The sequence below is a fragment of the Marmota flaviventris genome, chromosome 4 (assembly GCF_047511675.1).
Source record: "Marmota flaviventris isolate mMarFla1 chromosome 4, mMarFla1.hap1, whole genome shotgun sequence".
Classification (NCBI taxonomy): Eukaryota; Metazoa; Chordata; class Mammalia; order Rodentia; family Sciuridae; genus Marmota; species Marmota flaviventris.
The window spans coordinates 929829-952554 of record NC_092501.1 but is presented as its reverse complement, the minus strand read 5'-3'; the positions used below and the strand labels follow the sequence as shown (position 1 = coordinate 952554).

At 58.4% G+C, this 22726-nt stretch overlaps 1 protein-coding gene across 1 annotated transcript in view; it reads left to right on the top strand.

Moving 5' to 3' along the window:
• Window positions 1-22726, top strand: part of Adgra1 (adhesion G protein-coupled receptor A1) — a 42884-nt gene that overhangs the window by 4756 nt on the left and 15402 nt on the right. Inside the window, exon 3 of the mRNA XM_027924911.2 lies at window positions 593-738. Coding sequence (XP_027780712.2) covers window positions 593-738 — 146 coding nt within the window. The remainder of the gene's footprint in view (window positions 1-592; window positions 739-22726) is intronic.

Here is a 22726-nt window from a genome sequence, read left to right as displayed (position 1 = left end):
TTCCCAATTACAGCAATATTTTACTTGTCATTTTGAAATGTCAGGTTATTACCTTGAAGGTAACCTCGTTTCATGAAATGAGATGGAAACGAAGTAGTGCAGAATGTGTAATTAGCTAGCGCACAAGGGCCGGGGATGGGATGCAGCTCCCGCGGCCGTTTCCATGGTAATGAGTCACTCTGACGCGGGTGGCTGTCCAAACCTCTCCGGCAGTGCTTTTCTTACGTAATGCCACAGACGGCAGCACACACAGAGCCCCGCAGTGCAGCTGCCTCCCCTTCCACTGGGCACCCCTTGTCATGGGACTGCAGAGGAGATGCGTGGGGCTGGCGTGGATGCTGCCCAGGAAGGGTACTTAGGCCATGGGCTGCCTTGGGCGCCCGCCAGCTTCTCTGCAAGAGATCAAAGTGGCACAGTCAAGGGTCTCTGCCACCCTTGCTGGTGCCCCGACACCCTGAGCCTTGTTTCTCGTGGCTAACGGGCTGTAGGAGCTGCTGGTACAGGGGTGTGGTCCCAGCCCACCTGGTGCTCCTGGGAGGCTGGCCGCCCGTGGCGGGGGCGGGGGCTGCAGCTGACACCTCTCCCCCTCCAGGTGGGCATCCTGCTGCACTACTCCACACTGTCCACCATGCTGTGGGTCGGAGTGACTGCGAGGAACATCTACAAGCAGGTGACCAAGAAGGCCCTGCCATGCCCGGGTGCAGACCAACCGCCATACCCCAAGCAGCCCCTGCTCAGGTACACAAGCCCACTCACTGGCACAGCCCCTCCACCACCTGAGACCCTGCCCCAGAATGTGCCTTCCACGGGTCTGGGGAAACTCCTCTCTCGGCAACTCCGAGCCTGAGAATTATCAGATCTTCCTGGGTCACTTGGGGCCCGATGGGACTGGGGACTGGGCAGCATGGGGAGGGCGTCCTGAGGTGGGGCTGGGGACAGTTGCTGGGTGGGCTGGGAGTAGCATGGGAGCAGCAGGCCACCACACCTGTGACTGGGGACCAGGTGCCCCTGTGCTGGGTGCTAGAGTGAGGCCCTCTGGGCCTGGGGGCCGTGCGTGGAGGCCGGACGGTTGTGGCTCCTTAGCTGGAAAGCCATCACTCACTCGGGCAGTAATCTTAAGGTGACTGTGGCCTGGCATGTGGGACTGGGAGGACTGGTAAAGGGGCACTGCTCCTTTCTCAGGGGACTCACAGTAGAGGTGGCAGGAACCACTGTGTGCTGGGGCCCTGGGGACAGCCTGAGGACAAGGGCAAGGTAGTGGCCTCCCTCTCGTGGGGCAGAGCAGGGAAGTCCCACAGGACCAGAGGTCCCCAGCCCCTCACACCAGCAACCATAACAGGAGAGCAACAGGAGGTCTGCCATCCACTCTTCTAAGTGGAGACTGAGCCTCAAACTCTGCAGCCTCCACCTTCCAGCTCTGAGCAGGCCTCGTCTCTCCTGTCTAGAAGGTCACTGGGTCTCCACCTTGAGCCTCTTACTGAATTTTCCTGGAATGACCTACATGTGGTTCCTGTGAGAGCCACCTGCTGCTATGAGGAGCGATTCAGGGGCTGTGGAAGCCCAGGCCCTCATACCGCTCCCTCTGGCCCTGACCTCGAAGGGCTACTCCAAACTCCACCAGGGTCTAGCACCATTGGAAGAGCATCTGGGGGCAGGCGACCCAGGGCAACCCGCAGCCCCTCTGCAGCTCTGTGGCCTGGCCTGTGCTGGTGGGAATGTGCGGCACCTGCCCCTCCCCAAGAGTCTATAAGCTGGAGTCTTTCCTCTCAGAGACCCCAAGGGCCCTGAGCACACTTGACAACAGCCTTGGCCACGTCCTCTTTGACCCAGCATTCCACTCAGAAGTGGCTCTTCAATGGGTGGCTAGGCAGTGGGCATCCTGGGTCTGCACTGCTGGCCCCAGGCCCAGAACTCACATGCAGTCCAGGCATTTCAATCACAGAAAGCAGGTCTGAGCCCCAGGAGCTGTTCGGCCCCAGGAGGCCGGAGCCTTGGAGCACCTTAACAGGTGCACATCCTGCTCAACAGCCTGGACAGAACATTGCCCCCTTCCTGTTGGACCCTTGGCCACGGCAGCTGGGCAGCCAGTTCCTATGGGCAGCAGGCCGTACTTCTATCTGAGCTTGAAGGAGTCCTGAGTGTCCTGGCCCAACCTGAAGTTCTCCAATGGGATAAAAAGAAAATAACGTCCCAAATGCTCTGCAGGATGCCCAGTGGTGCTCTGGGGCTCCCTGCATCCTGAGAAGCCTCTTCCTGAGGCCACACGGGGTTCTGTGGCACTCCACACCCCTCACTGGACATGGGGAAACCAAGCGCATTCCAGGAGAGCACAGGAAAGTACAGCCGTGGGAGATGTTGCAGGACTCAAGTGGATGAACCCAGGATAAGCCTGCCTCCTCTTTCTGCATGAGCCTGCGCACCCCGTGGCTGGGTCAACTTGGGTGACTCCTCTCTCCGTGAGACCACCTGGTGAACAGAGGGTGCTGACCTTTCTGCCCCAACATATGGATCTGGAGCCTGCCCTTGGGTCAGCTGGGTGGCAGAGCAGGAAGGTTCAGTGGAGGCCTGGAAGAAGAAGGTTCAGTGGAGGCCTCTTGCAGCTGGAGACTTTCTGCTAAGTGGACTCAGTGCCAAGGTCAAAGTCATGTCTACCTGCTCCCAATGGTTATGGAGGTCTGTGGTTTCCCGAACAGCATGCGCCTAGGCTCAGCAGACATTTGGCAACTTTAGATGGTAATTTGCCTGGTCTCGCCTCCCCTTACTCTTGGACATGCCCCTGGTGCACATGGTCTGTACTGAGGCAAGGCTCCCGAGCACCCTGTTTGGAAGCATCACATGGGTGTCCAGGCCCTCAGAGAACAGCCTGCTGGGCGTGTGCAGAAGCTGCAAAGCAGTGACCCACCCCGGTCTCCCTGATGACAGAGCCCACACCAGCATGCGTCTTTGGGACATGAGCCAAATGGAGCACCAAGGAGGGGGCCGTGGCCACTACAGCAGTCCCCAGGCCCAGTCCTGTGTGGGGCCAGGTGAGTGCCCAGACATGGGCATGGGGACCAGCCATCAGAGGCCAAAGGCCCTCAGGTGAAGGCAAGCCATGGGCCACCACAGCTCATAGCCCAGCTCCACTGGGTCACACAGACACGCAGTTCACAGCAGAGGAGGGGCTGCACTTTCACGGGACTGAGTCCTGTACCTGCAGCTCCTGGTTCCTCCCAGCAACACTCCATCGTCTGCAGTGCACAAGTCCTGCCTCTCCTGGGTCTTCTTTCTTCTCACTGTCAGTGTACACAGGGTTTTCCCATCTGCATCCCACCTTTCATTGTGTAGAAATACAATTCCTACCCACAGCTTTGCTAATTCCTCATGTCAACTGTGCCTGGGGACAGTGCTGCCCCTTCCACACCAGCCCATGCCCTCCAGGGGACAGTGCTGCCCCTTCCACACCAGCCCATGCCCTCCAGGGGACAGTGCTGCCCCTTCCACACCAGCCCATGCCCTCCAGGGGACGGTGCTGCCCCTTCCACACCAGCCCATGCCCTCCAGGGGACGGTGCTGCCCCTTCACACCAGCCCATGCCCTTGGCTCCTCTTTCTGCCTGACTGCTCTGAGCCATGCCTCAAGTCCAGCAGAGGTCATCACTGTTTTTCTTCCTAAAATCTAGCTCTTGTTTTATCTGTCTCCCTATTTCTCTATGATTTCTGCTCTGGTCCTGATGCCTTTTCTCCCCGGCTTTGGCTGGTTTTCTCTTCTTTCTGGTTCTATAGCATAAACTCCATCACTGTTTTGAAACCTTTCTCCTGTAAGGAGGACATTTCCCTCCAACTGCACCGCTGTGTCCCAAGGTGTGTTGTGGGGCTTTTGGTCGAGCTCAGAGCATCTTCGACCTTCCCTTGGGGTTTCTTCCTTGGCCACTGATTACTTAAGAGTGTATAGTTACATTCTCACAGATCATTAGACATTTAAGGGGAAACACCTCCCTAGAAATGTGTGGGACTTTGGGTGGTGGATCATGGAGATTCCCATCTGATCGAATGGTTGTAGCTGGCCAGTCTCTGTGGAGAGATCTCCGCAGTGATGAGACATGTCTGTTCCTTCCCCATGTTTGGAAAATCCGCATCTGCCATGTGGCTCTGCACTGCAGCAGGGCCACAGAAGGGCCAGGAGGGGGTTAATCTGTGCATTCTGCTGTGTGGCCAACTGCAGCCAGGCTGGCCAATACCTGCTTTCTTGGGATTTCAGGAGATCTAGGGCTGTTGGCCATGTGTCCAGGAGAGCTGCCACCTCTAGAGAGGGCCAGGGTTAGGCCCCTGAGCAGGCTTCACCCAGACATCACTGGGCAGAACCAAGGGCCTGGAGTCTCTGGCCCAGGCATAGCTGTAAATTGAGTGTGAGTCAGGCCTGGCACTTTGGTCCTGCAGGTGAGATACAAGAACTGAGTATCAGCCTCAGCCAACACAAGTGCCGCCCTTATCCTTAGAGAAGGGGTTTAGGAGGGACATCCTCAGGGCCTGGAGCCCTGTCCTCAGCATGAGGACTGGTCTGGATTTCCCAAAGGAGTGAGGGTGACCTTGGGAAGAGCCAGCAGACACCAGAGCAGAGCACAAAGTGAAGAAAGATGGTGCTGGGGAAGAAGAGGATGGGAAGGACACCAGGAGGCAAGAGAAGAGACCCCAAGAGGGCAGTGGCCCAGGTGAAAGGGACAGGACTGCACTGAACATGGTCCATCCAGCTCCTGGGAGACACTGCACAGACAACCCAGACCCACAGGGCCTCTTCTGACTGTGAGATATGTTACTAGCCCCACCATTGTCACATCTGACACCCTGAACTCCTGCCCATGGATCTTTGTCTCCTTGCTAGACAGACTTCACATGGTCCAAATGGTCAGACACATGGTTCCACCACCTACAGAGGAAATCAACTGCCTCAAGTGTGAACGAAAGGAATTATGACTGCCCTCCCACTATCCACAGGGAACAAGAACCTCCCTACACTCTCCACAAGGAATCAAGACCTCCCATCCACTGTCCACGGGGAACCAGGACCTCCCATCCACTGTCCACATGGAACCCGGACCTCCCTCCACTGTCCACGGGGAACCAGGAACTCCCTCCACTGTCCACGGGGAACCAGGACCTCCCTCCACTGTCCACAGAGAACCAGGAACTCACTCCTCTCTCCACAGGGAACCAGGACCTCACTCCACTGTCCACAGGGAACCAGGACCTCACTCCACTGTCCACAGGGAACCAGGACCTCACTCCACTGTCCACACGGAACCAGGACCTCACTCTACTGTCCACACGGAACCAGGACCTCTCTCCACTGTCCACATGGAACCAGGACCTCTCTCCACTGTCCACAGGGAACCAGGACCTCACTCTACTGTCCACACAGAACCAGGACCTCCTGCCACTCTCCAAGGGAACCAGGACCTCACTCCACTGTCCACAGGGAACCAGGACCTCACTCCACTCTCCACACGGAACCAGGACCTCACTCTACTGTCCACACGGAACCAGGACCTCTCTCCACTGTCCACATGGAACCAGGACCTCTCTCCACTGTCCACAGGGAACCAGGACCTCATTCTACTGTCCACAGGGAACCAGGACCTCCTGCCACTCTCCAAGGGAACCAGGACCTCCCTCCACTGTCCACAGAGAACCAGGAACTCCCTCCACCGTCCACAGGGAACCAGGAACTCCCTCCAATGTCCACATGGAACCAGGAACTCCCTCCACTGTCCACAGGGAACCAGGACCTCACTCCACTGTCCACAGGGAACCAGGACCTCACTCCACTGTCCACACGGAACCAGGACCTCACTCCACTGTCCACACGGAACCAGGACCTCACTCTACTGTCCACACGGAACCAGGACCTCTCTCCACTGTCCACATGGAACCAGGACCTCTCTCCACTGTCCACAGGGAACCAGGACCTCACTCTACTGTCCACAGGGAACCAGGACCTCCTGCCACTCTCCAAGGGAACCAGGACCTCACTCCACTGTCCACAGGGAACCAGGACCTCACTCCACTGTCCACACGGAACCAGGACCTCACTCTACTGTCCACACGGAACCAGGACCTCTCTCCACTGTCCACATGGAACCAGGACCTCTCTCCACTGTCCACAGGGAACCAGGACCTCACTCTACTGTCCACAGGGAACCAGGACCTCCTGCCACTCTCCAAGGGAACCAGGACCTCACTCCACTGTCCACAGGGAACCAGGACCTCACTCCACTGTCCACAGGGAACCAGGACCTCACTCTACTGTCCACAGGGAACCAGGACATCCCACCACTGTCCACAGGGAACCAGGACCTCACACCACTGTCCACAGGGAACCAGGACCTCCCACCACTGTCCACAGGGAACCAGGACCTCACTCCACTGTCCACAGGGAACCAGGACCTCACTCTACTGTCCACAGGGAACCAGGATCTCCCACCACTCTCCACAGGGAACCAGGACCTCACTCCACTGTCCACAGGGAACCAGGACCTTACTCCACTCTCCACAGGGAACCAGGACCTCACTCCACTGTCCACAGGGAACCAGGACCTCACTCCACTGTCCACAGGGAACCAGGACCTCACTCCACTGTCCACAGGGAACCAGGACCTTACTCCACTCTCCACAGGGAACCAGGACCTCACACCACTGTCCACAGGGAACCAGGACCTCACTCTACTGTCCACAGGGAACCAGGACCTCCCACCACTCTCCACAGGGAACCAGGACCTCACTCCACTGTCCACAGGGAACCAGGACCTCACTTCACTCTCCACAGGGAACCAGGACCTCCCACCACTCTCCAAGGGAACCAGGACCTCTCTCCACTGTCCACAGGGAACCAGGACCTCACTTCACTCTCCACAGGGAACCAGGACCTCCCATCCACTGTCCACAGGGAACCAGGACCTCCCACCACTCTCCACAGGGAACCAGGACCTCACTCCACTGTCCACAGGGAACCAGGACCTCACTTCACTCTCCACAGGGAACCAGGACCTCCCACCACTCTCCAAGGGAACCAGGACCTCCTTACATTGTCCACCCAGACCCAGGACTGCCCTCCACTGTTCATGTGGAGCTCCTGATTACAGCTTGGCTTCCAACTCTACTCATTAAATGCTGATACTGCAAGTAGGTCAGTCATCAGAGTCCAGCACACAGTTCTTGCTTGGCCTTGGGTGGATCACCTCAGTGCCTAGTCTGCGCTGGATGGTGCTGAGAGAAATACACCTCTAAATTCTTCCTTTTGCAGTCAGAGTGACCAGCTGTTTCCTGCTCTTGTGTGTCGTCTGGGTCCCAGTGCCTCCCACCATCTGGTGCCAGGTTCCTTGGCACTCAGGCTGTTTCCTTCCTAGATACAGCCCCTCTTGCAGCAGGACACTCCGCAGGGCCTGCGAGGGCAGAAGCCTCATCAGGCAAGGTCTAGTGAAGAAAGCTGTCCCTTTGAGAGGGGAGTCCACAGAGACGTGTGCCCTTTCCACCCAGGAAGGCTGGCTTGGGACACCTTGGGATCTTGCTGGAACTAGCCACAGGTGCTGTCTGCTGCCAGCTGGCTGCAACCTCAAATGCCCAGACTCGCATATGCAGTCCAGGGCTGGTCGGCAGGCCCAGTGCCACGCTCACGGCCCTGCCTGTTGGCAGCATGGAGAATGTGCCCAAAACAGAAGTCCCAGACACTGGCCTCATCTCCCTGGAGCTGGCCCCACCCAGAGAAGCATCCGCCTACAAGGGCAGCCTCCTGCGCAAGGTTCGCCTTCTCTAGATGGTCCACTCCCGACTGCATGGGTGAGAAGAGAGAGGGAGGCTTAGAGAAAGATCAGGTAGGAAATACTGAAAGAAAGTGGCTGGGGGTGTCACCAGTGTTAGGGGATTGCCTGGCCTGCTTGAGGTGCCATTCCAGCATTGAGAAAGAACAAGGACAGACACCATGTCCCCTGAGCTGACCCCCTCTGTTAAAGCAGGGCAGGTGACATGCAGCCCTTCTCTGAAGGATTGACAGGATCTGGGCTTCATGCCAAAATTTCATAGACCAGGCTGTTTCCTGAAATTTTCCTCACCTCCGTCAGAGTACTTCCCAGCCAGTGTCTCCGATTTCGGTCTGCATCATTACCACAGTCGCACAGTGGACTGTCGGCACAGCTCCCTCCACCTGTTGGGATGTGGCTGATCCCCACAGGTTTCGGGTAGGTGGGCCATGATGACAGCTGCCTCCTCATCAGGGAGGGTTCTGGGCACACCATCTGCCCATGTCCTCCACTCCCACCAGCCAAGGGGAGCCATTCAGACACTCCTGCTACAATGTGGTAGATGCTCAGGGGCTAATTCCCAATTTAGCTACATGTGATCACAGCCTAATTGTACACCTGTCCTGCCGCTTCCAATACCACGCGCCTAGGTGGTTTCCACGATTGAAGGTCTGCTGATGGCTTTTCTGTTGGGAAGGATAACATCAGAGGCATGAAGACCCCCTTGCTGCACATCAAGGACACAGGTCCATCCTCCCACATGCGGGGCCAACTCTGTAGGCGCCAGGCCCTGACCTGTCCTTTCAAAGGCAGGAATGCAGTTCCCTGGGGCCCCACCACCAGGAGCAGCTTCTCAGGCGGCAGTGGTAATCCTAGACTACCCTGGGCTTGGATGTGCTCACAGCCAAACACCAACCAGACTTGACCCATGCAGAGCCAGGACCTGGGGCACACACCAGCCCTCAGGTCAGCCACCAGGACCAGTCCATTCGCTTCTGCTCCAGCTGGAACTACTTCTGCAGACCAATCCTTGGGCAAGCGCTTCTACAAGCTGGGTCACAGGCAGGTGGACAGAGGCTGTGCAGGAGGTGGGGCAGAGCTGGTACCCTCCTCCAGGTGCAGGACACTGTGGAGTCCCTAGGGGAGGTGAAGGGATGGAGAGGGCCCGGGGGTGGGGGGTGGAGGAGGGCACTCACAGAGAGGAAAGGCCCCCAGGGAGTGCAGGAGCTCCCGGTTCCCAATGAAGCAGCCCCTATCCTATTCCCACCTCTCATGAATCCTCGGGCATCAGGCCAGAAGGGGCCTTAGAGTTAGTCTCCTGGACCATCCCTGAGCTTTGCAGATGGGAAGCTGACCTCAGAGTGATGCAAAAGGTGGCCCCAAGGTCCAGCTGAGCAGTCAGGATCCAGCACTGTGACTGCAGAAATAGTGGACATCCTGACCCCTGGCCAGCCGTAGTCTCTTCACCCAGAAGATGGAGGGCCCCCATGGGGACATATTCCCCACCTAGACAAACAGAGGGCCATAGCAGGGTCTTGTTCCTGTAGTCTGCTGACCACCAGAAGGACCGGAGGAGGGGCAGCACAAGCCAGTGCCCTCTGGCCAGCGCCCTCTGCAGGGCTCGGAAGCTGCAGCCTCAGTGGGCAGGCGGGTCGCACTGGGTCTGGTGCCCACGCACAGCAGCAGCCCCCGAGGCAAACGTGGGCAGAGACGTCTGGAGCAGAGAGGGTGCAGGCTTCTCAGGGCAGGCACGGCCTCCGGCCATCCTGAGGAGCGGCGCTGCGGGGCCTCAGCTGCAGCCTGTCTGAGGCTGTGGATTCCCATCCCAGTCCACCACCTGGCCAGGGGCCTGTCCTCACCCTGGGCTGGGCGAGTCCTCCTGGCAGGAGAGGAGTACATCTGGGTTGGACAGTGTGGTCAGCAGGCGGCAGGGGCCTGGGAGGAGACTCCACAGCACAGGAAACAGCCAAGCTCTGGGTCTGCCTAGGCCAGACCCTGAACTTTCCTGTCAAAGGTCAGCTGTCCACCCCCCAGACGCCCAAGTCCCAAGGAGCTCACTGGGAACCCAGGAAGCACAGCTGCGGTCCATTGCAGAGGTACCGAGGCTGGCAGCTTCCCCCAGGGAGACTCACTGAAGGTGCAGAGAGGACTGTAATTAGGAGCAATTGAAGAAAATTAAGAAAAGTACAAAGAACAGGTCCCTAGAGCGAGGCCAGACAGTGATGGGATTGCTCAAGGACAAGGATGCCGACCCTGTCTACAACTGAGGCCCACACCCAGACACACAGCACTGACTCAGCCCAGACCAGGCAGCAGTTTACAGGCCACTGGCCCTGTCCTGGCCCCCATGGCCATCTGCACCCTGGGCCCCTTATCAGAAGCAGTTTTCAAGGTGCTCAGGAGTCTTCCTGCCCAGCCTCCCAGGTCATTGCCAGACATGGGCAGCCCGTGCAGCCCCAGATCCCTTCCTGCCTACCAGAGACCCTTCCCAGGAAAGAGCCAGCCCCCAGCCACTCCCTGCCCCCACCCTCCCACTGTCCTCCAAGTGCCCAGGAGCTCTAGGTCTGCTCTTCCTTAGATCCCTCAAGGGTTATGTGCCTATGGGGACCTCTTTGTGATGGTCACCTGGTGGAGACTGACCACAGTGCTGGAGGGGCTTGGATTCTGGTCTGGGCCAGCTATAGGGCCAGCAGAGAGGTGCCCCAGGGCATCATGGCTATGGCCACTAGGGACATGGGCTCCCACGAGGGCTGGCCTGAACCGCCCCCTGCTGGCAAAGGCCTCGGCCCCAGGACGTCGTCCCTGGTCGGCAATGGTCACTGCTCTCCGACCTGCCCCTCTGCTCACTTTCTGGTCCCCATCCAGGAGGGCAGTGGGTCCTGTCTATCTACAGACAAAGCTGTGTGTGACACTAGGGAGGCCGGCAACCACAAGCAGGCCAAGATGAATCCCAGGAAGTGTCAAGGGCGTCCCAGGCCAAATGCCCTGACCTCCACAGGAGCTTTCAGGGGATTTTCTGGTCTCACCACCTCCAGGAACAAGGCCTAAGTCCCTTCCTGCCTAGGCCCCCACACTCCTGGGCCTAGCTGTATCTCACACGGTGGCCGCCATATCCCACGGGGGCTCACATCACAGAGCCACGTCCTAGGTCAGGCCTCACCCTGCTTATGTCCCTCTCGCCAGAGTGTTAGCTGGCAACCAGCGTGCTGCTTCCTGCAGCGTGCAAGCAAGAATGTGTGAGAGTGTAAGTGCATGAGTATGTGTGTGTTCAGATTCTGGGTGCACTACCCATGTGAGTACATTATGTATGTAAGAGTACAGTGTGTGTGCATGTAAGAGTGTGTGCAAGTGTGTGCCTGTGTGTGGCGTGTGTGCAAGTATATGTGAGTACTATGAGTGCACACAAGTCTACATGTGTGTACTGTGAACATCTGTGTGAATGGAAGTGTGTGAGCATGCATTGTATACTGTATGTGCATGATTGTGTGTGATTTGTGCACATGTATGTGTATACAAGGAGAAGGACAGTGTGCACAGTGGTATGTGTAAGTGCAAATGTGTTCATGTGTGAGCATAAGTGTATGTGAGTGTGTTAATGTGCATGTAGATGTTTGCAAGTGTGCATTTGCATACCATGTGTGCATGCAGGTGTGTATGTAAGTGTGCATTTGTGCACTGTACAAGTGCTTATGCACATATGTGGGTAGAAGTGTGAGCAAGTGCATGTACATGCTGTGTGTGATGTGAGTGCACATGGTGTGCGAGCATGAGTGTGCACGCTACAGGTCAAAGAGTGGCACTGAGTGGAGGCAGGCGCAGTGCTGCAGGTACCAGGGCCCCTGCTCCTGGAGGGGAGCCTGTGGATACGGAGCCTGTCCCCAGCCTGTGGACAGCTGGGCAGGAAGGTGCTGAGTGAGGGCCACCCAGCTCCATCATGACTCCCCAGGCATCTCCTCAGCCACCCGTGCAAACTGTGGGCTTGTTTGTGAACACAGAAGCCATGTCGTGGCAGTGCTCTGGGTCTGAGCCCTTTCCACAGTTACTCTGTCCCGGGAGAAGTCTTCCCATCAAGACCACCGGTTCCAGTTAGCAGAGGTGAATGTGTGAGGCATGGTCATGGACCCCAAGGAGGAGGTAGACAAGAGGCTCTGAGAGAACAGTGAGGTGAGCTGCCGAGGCCCGGCCAGGCTGGGTTAGAGCAGAAGCTGCTTCTCTGGGGACCCATGCTTGTCATCCGCACTACTGATATCCTGTTGGCAGCAGCAAGAAAGGTGATGGCCAGATGGGAGGCACTTGTAGTGGCCTCCAGCACCCTCTGCTGAGCCTGGCCCTGCCTCCAGGAGGGCACCTGCAGAGGAGTCCTGCCTACGGGCCTGATGGCTGCAGATGGAGCTGCGCAGGGGCGGGTGGCCTCTCTGGCCACAGCTGTGGACGGCATCTCCCCGCTGAGCAGATGCAGGGTAGGGTTCCCCACCTGTGCCTGCCAGGCCCAAGGCTCCCCAGGATGGGGTCTGCAGCCACGGGGAAGGACAGCGTGCACAGTGCTGGGTGGCCAGGTGGGCCCCATGCAGGGTGTCAGGGACAAGCTGTCCTCCAAGTGATGATGGACATCCTCCCTCCAGCCTGGCACCTCAGGGACTGGCATCCTGTGGGCTCCCAGGACCCAGGGTACAAGAGATCGCAGGTCTGCCCTCTTGAACAGCAAGCCCTGAGCCTTTCTGCACCGTGTTCAGAACCTTAGAGGGCGGAGGGATGATATGAGGTGCGTGGCCCTCTGCAGGTCAGAGCAGAGTCCTGGGGTTCCCATGATGGCAGCAGCAGAACCCCAACCATGGGAGCAGGGCAGAGGCCCACACGTGAAGTCAGGTCAGCTGTATGTGGATGGCAGAGCTCAGGCCAGCAGCTAGAAGAGGCTCTGCCCAGGACTGTGTTGGCAGACAGAGCTCAGCTGTCCCAGAATCACCCCACGGTCATCATGGAGAGTCGGTGCTCTCTGGCCATCTTGTCCTGCTGGCCTGCTGGCAGATGCTGCTTGAGACTCCTACACACTGCATGGGGATCCCACCCGGCTGGGTCCCCCTGCTTTCCACCCAGAGAGCAGTCTGAAAGCATCTGTGCTCATCCTGTGCTCTCAGCAGGAACACCGCCCTGTGCGGGCCCTGGAACGCCCCTCCTGGCTTGGTGGCCAGGCACACTCTGTGGCAGCATTGTACACATGGGGCTGTGTCGTGGCAACTCCTCTTCCCTCCTGCTCACTCTGGCTGGCTGTGGATGTGTGCTCATACTTGACACAGAGAAAGCCCTGGGAGACTCCTGGCCACACAGCATCTCTGCGATGGGTCCCGGGCTTCCTCCTCACACCGGATTTCACCAGGAAACTGTGAAGACCCCAGCACAGGATCACTGCTCACCCAATGGGAGGCACCTACAGCCTGCCGCAGCCTTCAAGCTGCACAGGCTCAGCCAGCTACCCCCCCACATCAGAAACGGATCAGTGAAGGGGCAGTGGGTGTCCCATGTGCATGCACGGCATATAGCCCGCAGCTCTCAAGAGCCATCCAGGGAGAATGCAGGAGGGGCAGGGCTACTGGGACAGGGACAGGAAGGGAGCAGGCAGGTGCTGACTATGCAAGGAGGGGTCTGGGGCCCAGCCTGGAGGCTGCAGGTGGTGCAGGACCCAGAGGTGCCCCATCAGTGATTTCTGTGGCCATTGTCATTAGGCTGAAATGCCGCCTCTTTCCCAAAGAGCCCTGACAGTGTCTAGTCCAGTGGGGGACTCCTGCTTCTGTCCAGGAAGAGTGGGGTCCCTGGGAGGAGGGGATATACTCAGCTGCTCTGTCCTGAGGGAGTGGCCCGGACAGGCAAGGGCAGAGGTGTGGGAGGAGGAGGCCCCATGCTGCGCTGGCCTCACCTCCCCAAGGAGCCCAGCGTGAAGCTGAAATCAGCCTGCAGTTCAGAGGTGCTGAGGGCAGGTGGCCAGGGCACAGACCAGGGACAGTGGGGATGGTGAGAGCCAGGGTTCGTCCAGCTCCATGCCCCCCGAGGCCAGCAGGGGCTCTGGAAGCACCAAATCCTCTGAGTTACTGTTCCAGTTCCACGGTCTTGGACTCCAGCCTCGCGGCCCCTCTCAGGGCCCTTCCCTGCCTTGGCCCTGGAGCGCACGCCCACCTGTCTGAGCCTGTGCATCTTGGGAGGGACAGGCTGACTGCTCAGAGCCACAGGAGTCCTCCGGGGTCTGCTCTTCATTTACCCAAGCCAGGAGGGACTTTGTTGGGCTTCAGAGAGGGCACCAGGACCAAGCACTCCTCAACTTACTCTGGTCTGTGGAGGACCACACCAAGGGGCTAGTGAAACCCAGCACCAGGCCAGATCCCACAGCCAGCTTGTACGCCGACATAGCTCTGTGTCCTGCAGTTACTGTCAGTGGCAGCCACCACTCAGGTGGACCCTGTGCAAAGGGAGCGCCTGCTGTCTAGATGGGCTTTAGGCCTGAAATCCCACTGATACGACATTTCATGCTGCGGCAGGTAGCCCTGCCCCACCACTTCCCCAACATCTGACTGTATGCGCAAAGGTGAAGCCAGATACCACCAGCCCAGTCCTCCCCTGAACTTGTCCTGCAGCAAGTCCATCATACTTACTCACCCCAAATCTGTCCATGCACACCTGTACCTGCCAATCACCCACCACCTGTCCATCACCCTTCACCCACATCTTTACTTATCCATCTGCCCATCTACCCATGCCCCATCCATCCATCATCTTCCATCAATACATCACCTTCCACTCATCCATACGCCCCTCCACCTGCCCATCACACTCCACTGTCCTTCACCCTCCACCTGTCCTTCACCCTCCACCTGTCCATCACCCTCCACTGTCCTTCACCCTCCACCTGTCCATCACCCTCCACTGTCCTTCACCCTCCACCTGTCCTTCACCGTTCACTGCACATCACCCTCCACCTGTCCTTCACCCTACACTGTCCTTCACCCTCCACCTGTCCTTCACCCTTCACTGCCCATCACCCTCCTCCTGTCCTTCACCCTCCACTGTCCTTCACCCTCCACCTGTCCTTCACCCTCCAGTGTCCTTCACCCTCCACTGTCCTTCAGCCTTCACCTGTCCTTCACCCTCCACCTGTCCTTCACCCTCCACCTGTCCTTCACCCTCCACTGTACTTCACCCTCCACCTGTCCTTCACCCTCCTCTGTCCTTCACCCTCCACCTGTCCTTCACCCTCCACTGTCCTTCACCCTCTAACTGTCCTTCACCCTCCACCTGTCCTTTACCCTCCACCTGTCCTTCACCCTCCACTGTCCGTCACCCTCCACCTGTCCTTCACCCTCCACTGTCCTTCACCCTCCACCTGTCCTTCACCCTCCACTGCCCATCACCCTCCACTGCCCATCACCCTCCACCTGTCCTTCACCCTCCACTGCCCATCACCCTCCACTGCCCATCAGCCTCCACTGTCTATCACCCTCCACTGTCCTTCACCCCCCACCTGTCCTTCACCCTTCAGTGCCCCTCACCCTCCTCCTGTCCTTCACCCTCCACTGTCCTTCACCCTCCACTGTCCTTCAGCCTCCACCTGTCCTTCACCCTCCACCTGTCCTTCACCCTCCACCTGTCCTTCACCCTCCACTGTCCTTCACCCTCCACCTGTCCTTCACCTTCTAACTGTCCTTCACCCTCCACCTGTCCTTCACCTTCCACCTGTCCTTCACCCCCCACTGCCCATCACCTTCCACTGCCCATCACCCTCCACCTGTCCTTCACCCTCCACTGCACATCACCCTCCACCTGTCCTTCACCCTCCACCTGTCCTTCACCCTCCACCTGTCCTTCACCCTCCACTGCACATCACCCTCCACCTGTCCTTCACCCTCCTCTGTCATTCACCCTCCACCTGTCCTTCACCCTCCACTGTCCATCACCCTCCACCTGTCCTTCACCCTCCTCTGTCATTCACCCTCCACCTGTCCTTCACCCTCCACTGTCGATCACCCTCCACCTGTCCTTCACCCTCCACCTGTCCTTCACCCTCCACCTGCCCTTCACCCTCCACTGTCCATCACCCTCCACCTGTCCTTCACCCTCCACCTGTCCTTCACCCTCCACCTGTCCTTCACCCTCCACTGTCCATCACCCTCCACCTGTCCTTCACCCTCCACCTGTCCTTCACCCTCCACCTGTCCTTCACCCTCCACCTGTCCTTCACCCTCCACTGCACATCACCCTCCACCTGTCCTTCACCCTCCACCTGTCCTTCACCCTCCACCTGTCCTTCATCCTCCACTGCACATCACCCTCCACCTGTCCTTCACCCTCCTCTGTCCTTCACCCTCCACCTGTCCTTCACCCTCCACTGTCCATCACCCTCCACCTGTCCTTCACCATCCATCTGTCCTTCACCCTCCACCTGTCCTTCACCCTCCACCTGTCCTTCACCCTCCACCAGTCCTTCACCCTCCTCTGTCCTTCACCCTCCACCTGTCCTTCACCCTCCACTGCACATCACCCTCCACTGTCCTTCACCCTCCACTGTCCTTCACCATTCACTGTCCTTCACCATCCACCTGTCCTTCACCCTCCACCTGTCCTTCACCCTCCACTGTCCTTCACCCTCCACCTGTCCTTCACCCTCCACTGTCCTTCACCCTACTCCTGTACTTCACCCTCCTCTGTCCTTCACCCTCCACCTGTCCTTCACCCTCCACCTGTCCTTCACCCTCCACTGTCCTTCACCCTCCACCTCTCCTTCACCCTCCACCTGTCCTTAACCCTCCACGGGTCCTTCACCCTCCACCTGTCCTTCACCCTCCACGGGTCCTTCAACCTCCACCTGTCCTTCACCCTCCACCTGTCCTTCACCCTCCACAGTCCATCACCCTCCACCTGTCCTTCACCCTCCACCTGTCCTTCACCCTCCACCTGTCCTTCACCCTCCACTGTCCATCACCATCCACCTGTCCTTCACCATCCACCTGTCCTTCACCCTCCACCTATCCTTCACCCTCCACCAGTCCTTCACCCTCCTCTGTCCTTCACCCTCCACCTGTCCTTCACCCTCCACTGCACATCACCCTCCACTGTCCTTCACCCTCCACTGTCCTTCACCCTCCACCTGTCCTTCACCCTCCAATGTCCTTCACCCACCACCTGTCCTTCACCCTCCACTATCCTTCACCCTCCACTGTCCTTCACCCTCCACCTGTCCATCACCCTCCATTGTCCTTCACCCTCTACTGTCCTTCACCCTCCATTGTCCTTCACCCTCCACCTGTCCATCACCCTCCACTGTACTTCACCCTCCACTGTCCTTCACCTTCTAACTGTCCTTCATCTTCCACCTGTCCTTCACCCTCCTCTGTCCTTCACCCTCCACTGTCCTTCACCCTCCACGTGTCCTTCACCCTCCACCTGTCCTTCACCCTCCACCTGTCCTTCACCCTCCACTGTCCTTCACCCTCCACCTGTCCTTCACCCTCCACTGTCCTTCACCCTCCACTGCACATCACCCTCCACCTGTCCTTCACCCTCTACCTGTCCATCACCCTCCACCTGTCCATCACCCTCCACCTGTCCTTCACCCTCCACTGCCCTTCACCCTCCACCTGTCCTTCACCCTCCAACTGTCCTTCACCCTCCACCTGTCCTTGACCCTCCACGGTCCTTCACGCTCAACCTGTCCATCACCCTCCCCCTGTTCATCACCCTCCACCTGTCCTTCACCCTCCACTGTCATTCACCCTCCACTGTCCTTCACCCTTCACTGCCCTTCATCCTCCACTGTCCATCACCCTCCACTGCCCATCACCCTTCACGGCCCATCACCCTTCACTGCCCATCACCCTCCACTGTCCTTCACTCTCCACCTGTCCTTCACACTCTAACTGTCCTTCATACTCCACTGTCCTTCACCCTCCACTGTCCTTCACCCTACACCTGTCCTTCACCCTACACGTGTCCTTCACCCTCCTCTGTCCTTCACCCTCCAACTGTCCTTCACCCTCCACCTGTCCTTCACCCTCCACCTGTCCTTCACCCTCCACCTGTCCTTCACCCTCCACTGTCCTTCACCCTCCACCAGTCCTTCACCCTCCACTGTCCTTCACCCTCCACCTGTACTTCACCCTCCACTGTCCTTCACCCTCCACCTGTCCTTCACCCTCCACTGTCCTTCACCCTACACCTGTCCTTCACCCTACACCTGTCCTTCACCGTACACTGCCCTTCACCCTACACCAGTACTTCACCCTACACCAGTCCTTCACCCTCCACTGTTCTTCACCCTCCACTGTCCTTCACCCTCCACTGTACTTCACCCTACACCTGTCCTTCACCCTCCACTGTCCTTCACCCTCCACTGCACATCACCCTCCACCTGTCCTTCACCCTCTACCTGTCCATCACCCTCCACCTGTCCATCACCCTCCACCTGTCCTTCACCCTCCACTGCCCTTCACCCTCCACCTGTCCTTCACCCTCCAACTGTCCTTCACCCTCCACCTGTCCTTGACCCTCCACGGTCCTTCACGCTCAACCTGTCCATCACCCTCCCCCTGTTCATCACCCTCCACCTGTCCTTCACCCTCCACTGTCATTCACCCTCCACTGTCCTTCACCCTTCACTGCCCTTCATCCTCCACTGTCCATCACCCTCCACTGCCCATCACCCTTCACGGCCCATCACCCTTCACTGCCCATCACCCTCCACTGTCCTTCACCCTCCACCTGTCCTTCACACTCTAACTGTCCTTCATACTCCACTGTCCTTCACCCTCCACTGTCCTTCACCCTACACCTGTCCTTCACCCTACACGTGTCCTTCACCCTCCTCTGTCCTTCACCCTCCAACTGTCCTTCACCCTCCACCTGTCCTTCACCCTCCACCTGTCCTTCACCCTCCACCTGTCCTTCACCCTCCACTGTCCTTCACCCTCCACCAGTCCTTCACCCTCCACTGTCCTTCACCCTCCACCTGTACTTCACCCTCCACTGTCCTTCACCCTCCACCTGTCCTTCACCCTCCACTGTCCTTCACCCTACACCTGTCCTTCACCCTACACCTGTCCTTCACCGTACACTGCCCTTCACCCTACACCAGTACTTCACCCTACACCAGTCCTTCACCCTCCACTGTTCTTCACCCTCCACTGTCCTTCACCCTCCACTGTACTTCACCCTACACCTGTCCTTCACCCTACACCTGTCCTTCACCATCCTCTGTCCTTCACCCTTCACCTGTCCTTCACCCTCCACTGTCCTTCACCATCCACCTGTCTTTCACCCTCCACCTGTCCTTCACCCTCCACCTGTCCTTCACCCTCCACTGTCCTTCACCTTCTAACTGTCCTTCACCTTCCACCTGTCCTTCACCCTCCTCTGTCCTTCACCCTCCACCTGTCCTTCACCCTCCTCTGTCCTTCACCTTCTAACTGTCCTTCACCCTACACCTGTCCTTCACCCTCCTCTGTCCTTCACCCTCCACCTCTCCTTCACCCTCCTCTGTCCTTCACCCTCCACTGTCCTTCACCTTCCACCTGTCCTTCACCCTCCACTGTCCTTCACCCTCCACTGTCCTTCACCTTCCACCTGTCCTTCACCCTCCACTGCCCATCAGCCTCCACTGTCCATCACCCTCCACTGTCCATCACACCCCACCTGTCCTTCACCCTTCACTGTCCATCACCCTCCACCTGTCCTTCACCCTCCACTGTCCTTCACCGACCACCTGTCCTTCACCCTCCACTGTCCTTCACCCTCCACTGTCCTTCACCCTCCACCTGTCCTTCACCCTCCACCTGTCCTTCACCCTCCACCTGTCCTTCACCCTCCACCTGTCCTTCACCCTCCACTGTCCTTCACCCTCCACTGCCCATCACCCTCCACCTGTCCTTCACCCTCTACCTGTCCATGACCCTCCACCTGTCCATCACCCTCCACCTGTCCTTCACCCTCCACTGCACATCACCCTCCACTGTCCTTCACCCTCCACTGCCCTTCACCCTCCACCTGTCCTTCATCCTCCAACTGTCCTTCACCTTCCACATGTCCTTGACCCTCCACGGTCCTTCACGCTCAACCTGTCCATCACCCTCCCCCTGTCCATCACCCTCCACCTGTCCTTCACCCTCCACTGTCATTCACCCTCCACTGTCCTTCACCCTTCACTGCCTTTCATCCTCCACTGTCCATCACCCTCCACTGCCCATCACCCTTCACTGCCCATCACCCTTCACTGCCCATCACCCTCCACTGTCCTTCACCCTCCACCTGTCCTTCACACTCTAACTGTCCTCCACACTCCACTGTCCTTCACCCTCCACTGTCCTTCACCCTACACCTGTCCTTCACCCTACACCTGTCCTTCACCCTCCTCTGTCCTTCACCCTCCACCTGTCCTTCACCCTCCACCTGTCCTTCACCCTCCACCTGTCCTTCACCCTCCACTGTCCTTCACCCTCCACCAGTCCTTCACCCTCCACTGTCCTTCACCCTCCACCTGTACTTCACCCTCCACTGTCCTTCACCCTCCACCTGTCCTTCACCCTCCACTGTCCTTCACCCTCCACCTGTCCTTCACCCTACACCTGTCCTTCACCGTACACTGCCCTTCACCCTACACCAGTACTTCACCCTACACCAGTCCTTCACCCTCCACTGTCCTTCACCCTCCACTGTACTTCACCCTACACCTGTCCTTCACCCTACACCTGTCCTTCACCCTCCTCTGTCCTTCACCCTCCACCTGTCCTTCACCCTCCACCTGTCTTTCACCCTCCACCAGTCCTTCACCCGCCACTGTCCTTCACCGTCCACTGTACTTCACCCTACACCTGTCCTTCACCCTACACCTGACCTTCACCCTCCTCTGTCCTTCACCCTCCACCTTTAATTCACCCTCCACTGTCCTTCACCCTCCACCTGTCCTTCACCCTCCACTGTCCTTCACCCTCCAATTGTCCTTCACCCTCCCACTTGTCCTTCACCCTCCACTGTCCTTCACCCTCCACCTGCCCTTCACCCTCCACTGTCCTTCACCCTACACTGTCCTTCAACCTCCACTGTCCTTCACCCTCCACCTGTCCTTCACCCTCCACCTGTCCTTCACCCTACACTGTCCTTCACCCTCCACCTGTCCTTCACCCTCCACCTGTCTTCACCCTCCACCTGTCCTTCACCCTCCACAGTCCTTCACCCTCCACCTGTCCTTCACCCTCCACCTGTCCTTCACCCTCCACTGTCCTTCACCCTCCACCTGTCCTTCAGCATCCAGTGTCCTGCACCCTCCACTGTCCTTCACCTTCCACCTGTCCTTCACCTTCCACCTGTCCTTCACCCTCCACTGTCCTTCACCCTACAACTGTCCTTCACCCTCCACTGTCCTTCACCCTACACCTGTCCTTCACCCTCCACTGCCCATCACCCTCCACTGCCCATCACCCTCCACCTGTCCTTCACCCTCCACTGTCCTTCACCCTCCACCTGTCCTTCACCCTCCACCTGTCCTTCACCCTCCACTGCACATCACCCTCCACTGTCCTTCACCCCTCCACTGTCCTTCACCATCCACCTGTACTTCACCCTCCACCTGTCCTTCACCCTCCACCTGTACTTCACCCTCCACCTGTCCTTCACCCTCCACTGCCCTTCGCCCTCCACTGCCCTTCACCCTCCACCTGTCCTTCACCCTCCACCTGTCCTTTACCCTCCACGGTCCTTCACCCTCAACCTGTACATCACCCTCCCCCTGTCCATCACCCTCCATCTGTCCTTCACCCTCCACTGTCCTTCACCCTCCACCTGTCCTTTACCCTCCACCTGTCCTTCACCCTCCACTGCCCATCACCCTCCACCTTTCCTTCACCCTCCACCTGTCCTTCACCCTCCACTGCCCTTCACCCTACACCAGTCCTTCACCCTACACCAGTCCTTCACCCTCCACTGTCCTTCACCCTCCACTGTCCTTCACCCTACACCTGTCCTTCACCCTACACGTGTCCTTCACCCTACACGTGTCCTTCACCCTCCTCTGTCCTTCACCCTCCACCTGTCCTTCACCCTCCACTGCCCATCACCCTCCACCTGTCCTTCACCCTCCACTGTCCTTCACCCTCCACCTGTCCTTCACCCTCCACCTGTCCTTCACCCTCCACTGTCCTTCACCCTCCACCTGTCCTTCACCCTCCACCTGTCCTTCACCCTCCACCTGTCCTTCACCCTCCACCTGTCCTTCACCCTCCACTGCACATCACCCTCCACCTGTCCTTCACCCTCCTCTGTCCTTCACCCTCCACCTGTCCTTCACCCTCCACTGTCCATCACCCTCCACCTGTCCTTCACCCTCCACTAGTCCTTCACCCTCCTCTGTCCTTCACCCTCCACCTGTCCTTCACCCTCCACCTGTCCTTCACCCTCCACCTGTCCTTCACCCTCCACTGCACATCACCCTCCACCTGTCCTTCACCCTCCTCTGTCCTTCACCCTCCACCTGTCCTTCACCCTCCACTGTCCATCACCCTCCACCTGTCCTTCACCATCCACCTGTCCTTCACCCTCCACCTGTCCTTCACCCTCCACTAGTCCTTCACCCTCCTCTGTCCTTCACCCTCCACCTGTCCTTCACCCTCCACTGCACATCACCCTCCACTGTCCTTCACCCTCCACTGTCCTTCACCCTCCACTGTCCTTCACCCTCCACTGTCCTTCACACTCCACCTGTCCTTCACCCTCCACCTGTCCTTCACCCTCCACTGTCCTTCACCCTCCACCTGTCCTTCACCCTCCACCTGTCCTTCACCCTACCCCTGTCCTTCACCCTACCCCTGTCCTTCACCCTCCACTGTCCTTCACCCTCCACCTGTCCTTCACCCTCCACCTGTCCTTCACCCTCCACTGTCCTTCACCCTACTCCTGTCCTTCACCCTCCTCTGTCCTTCACCCTCC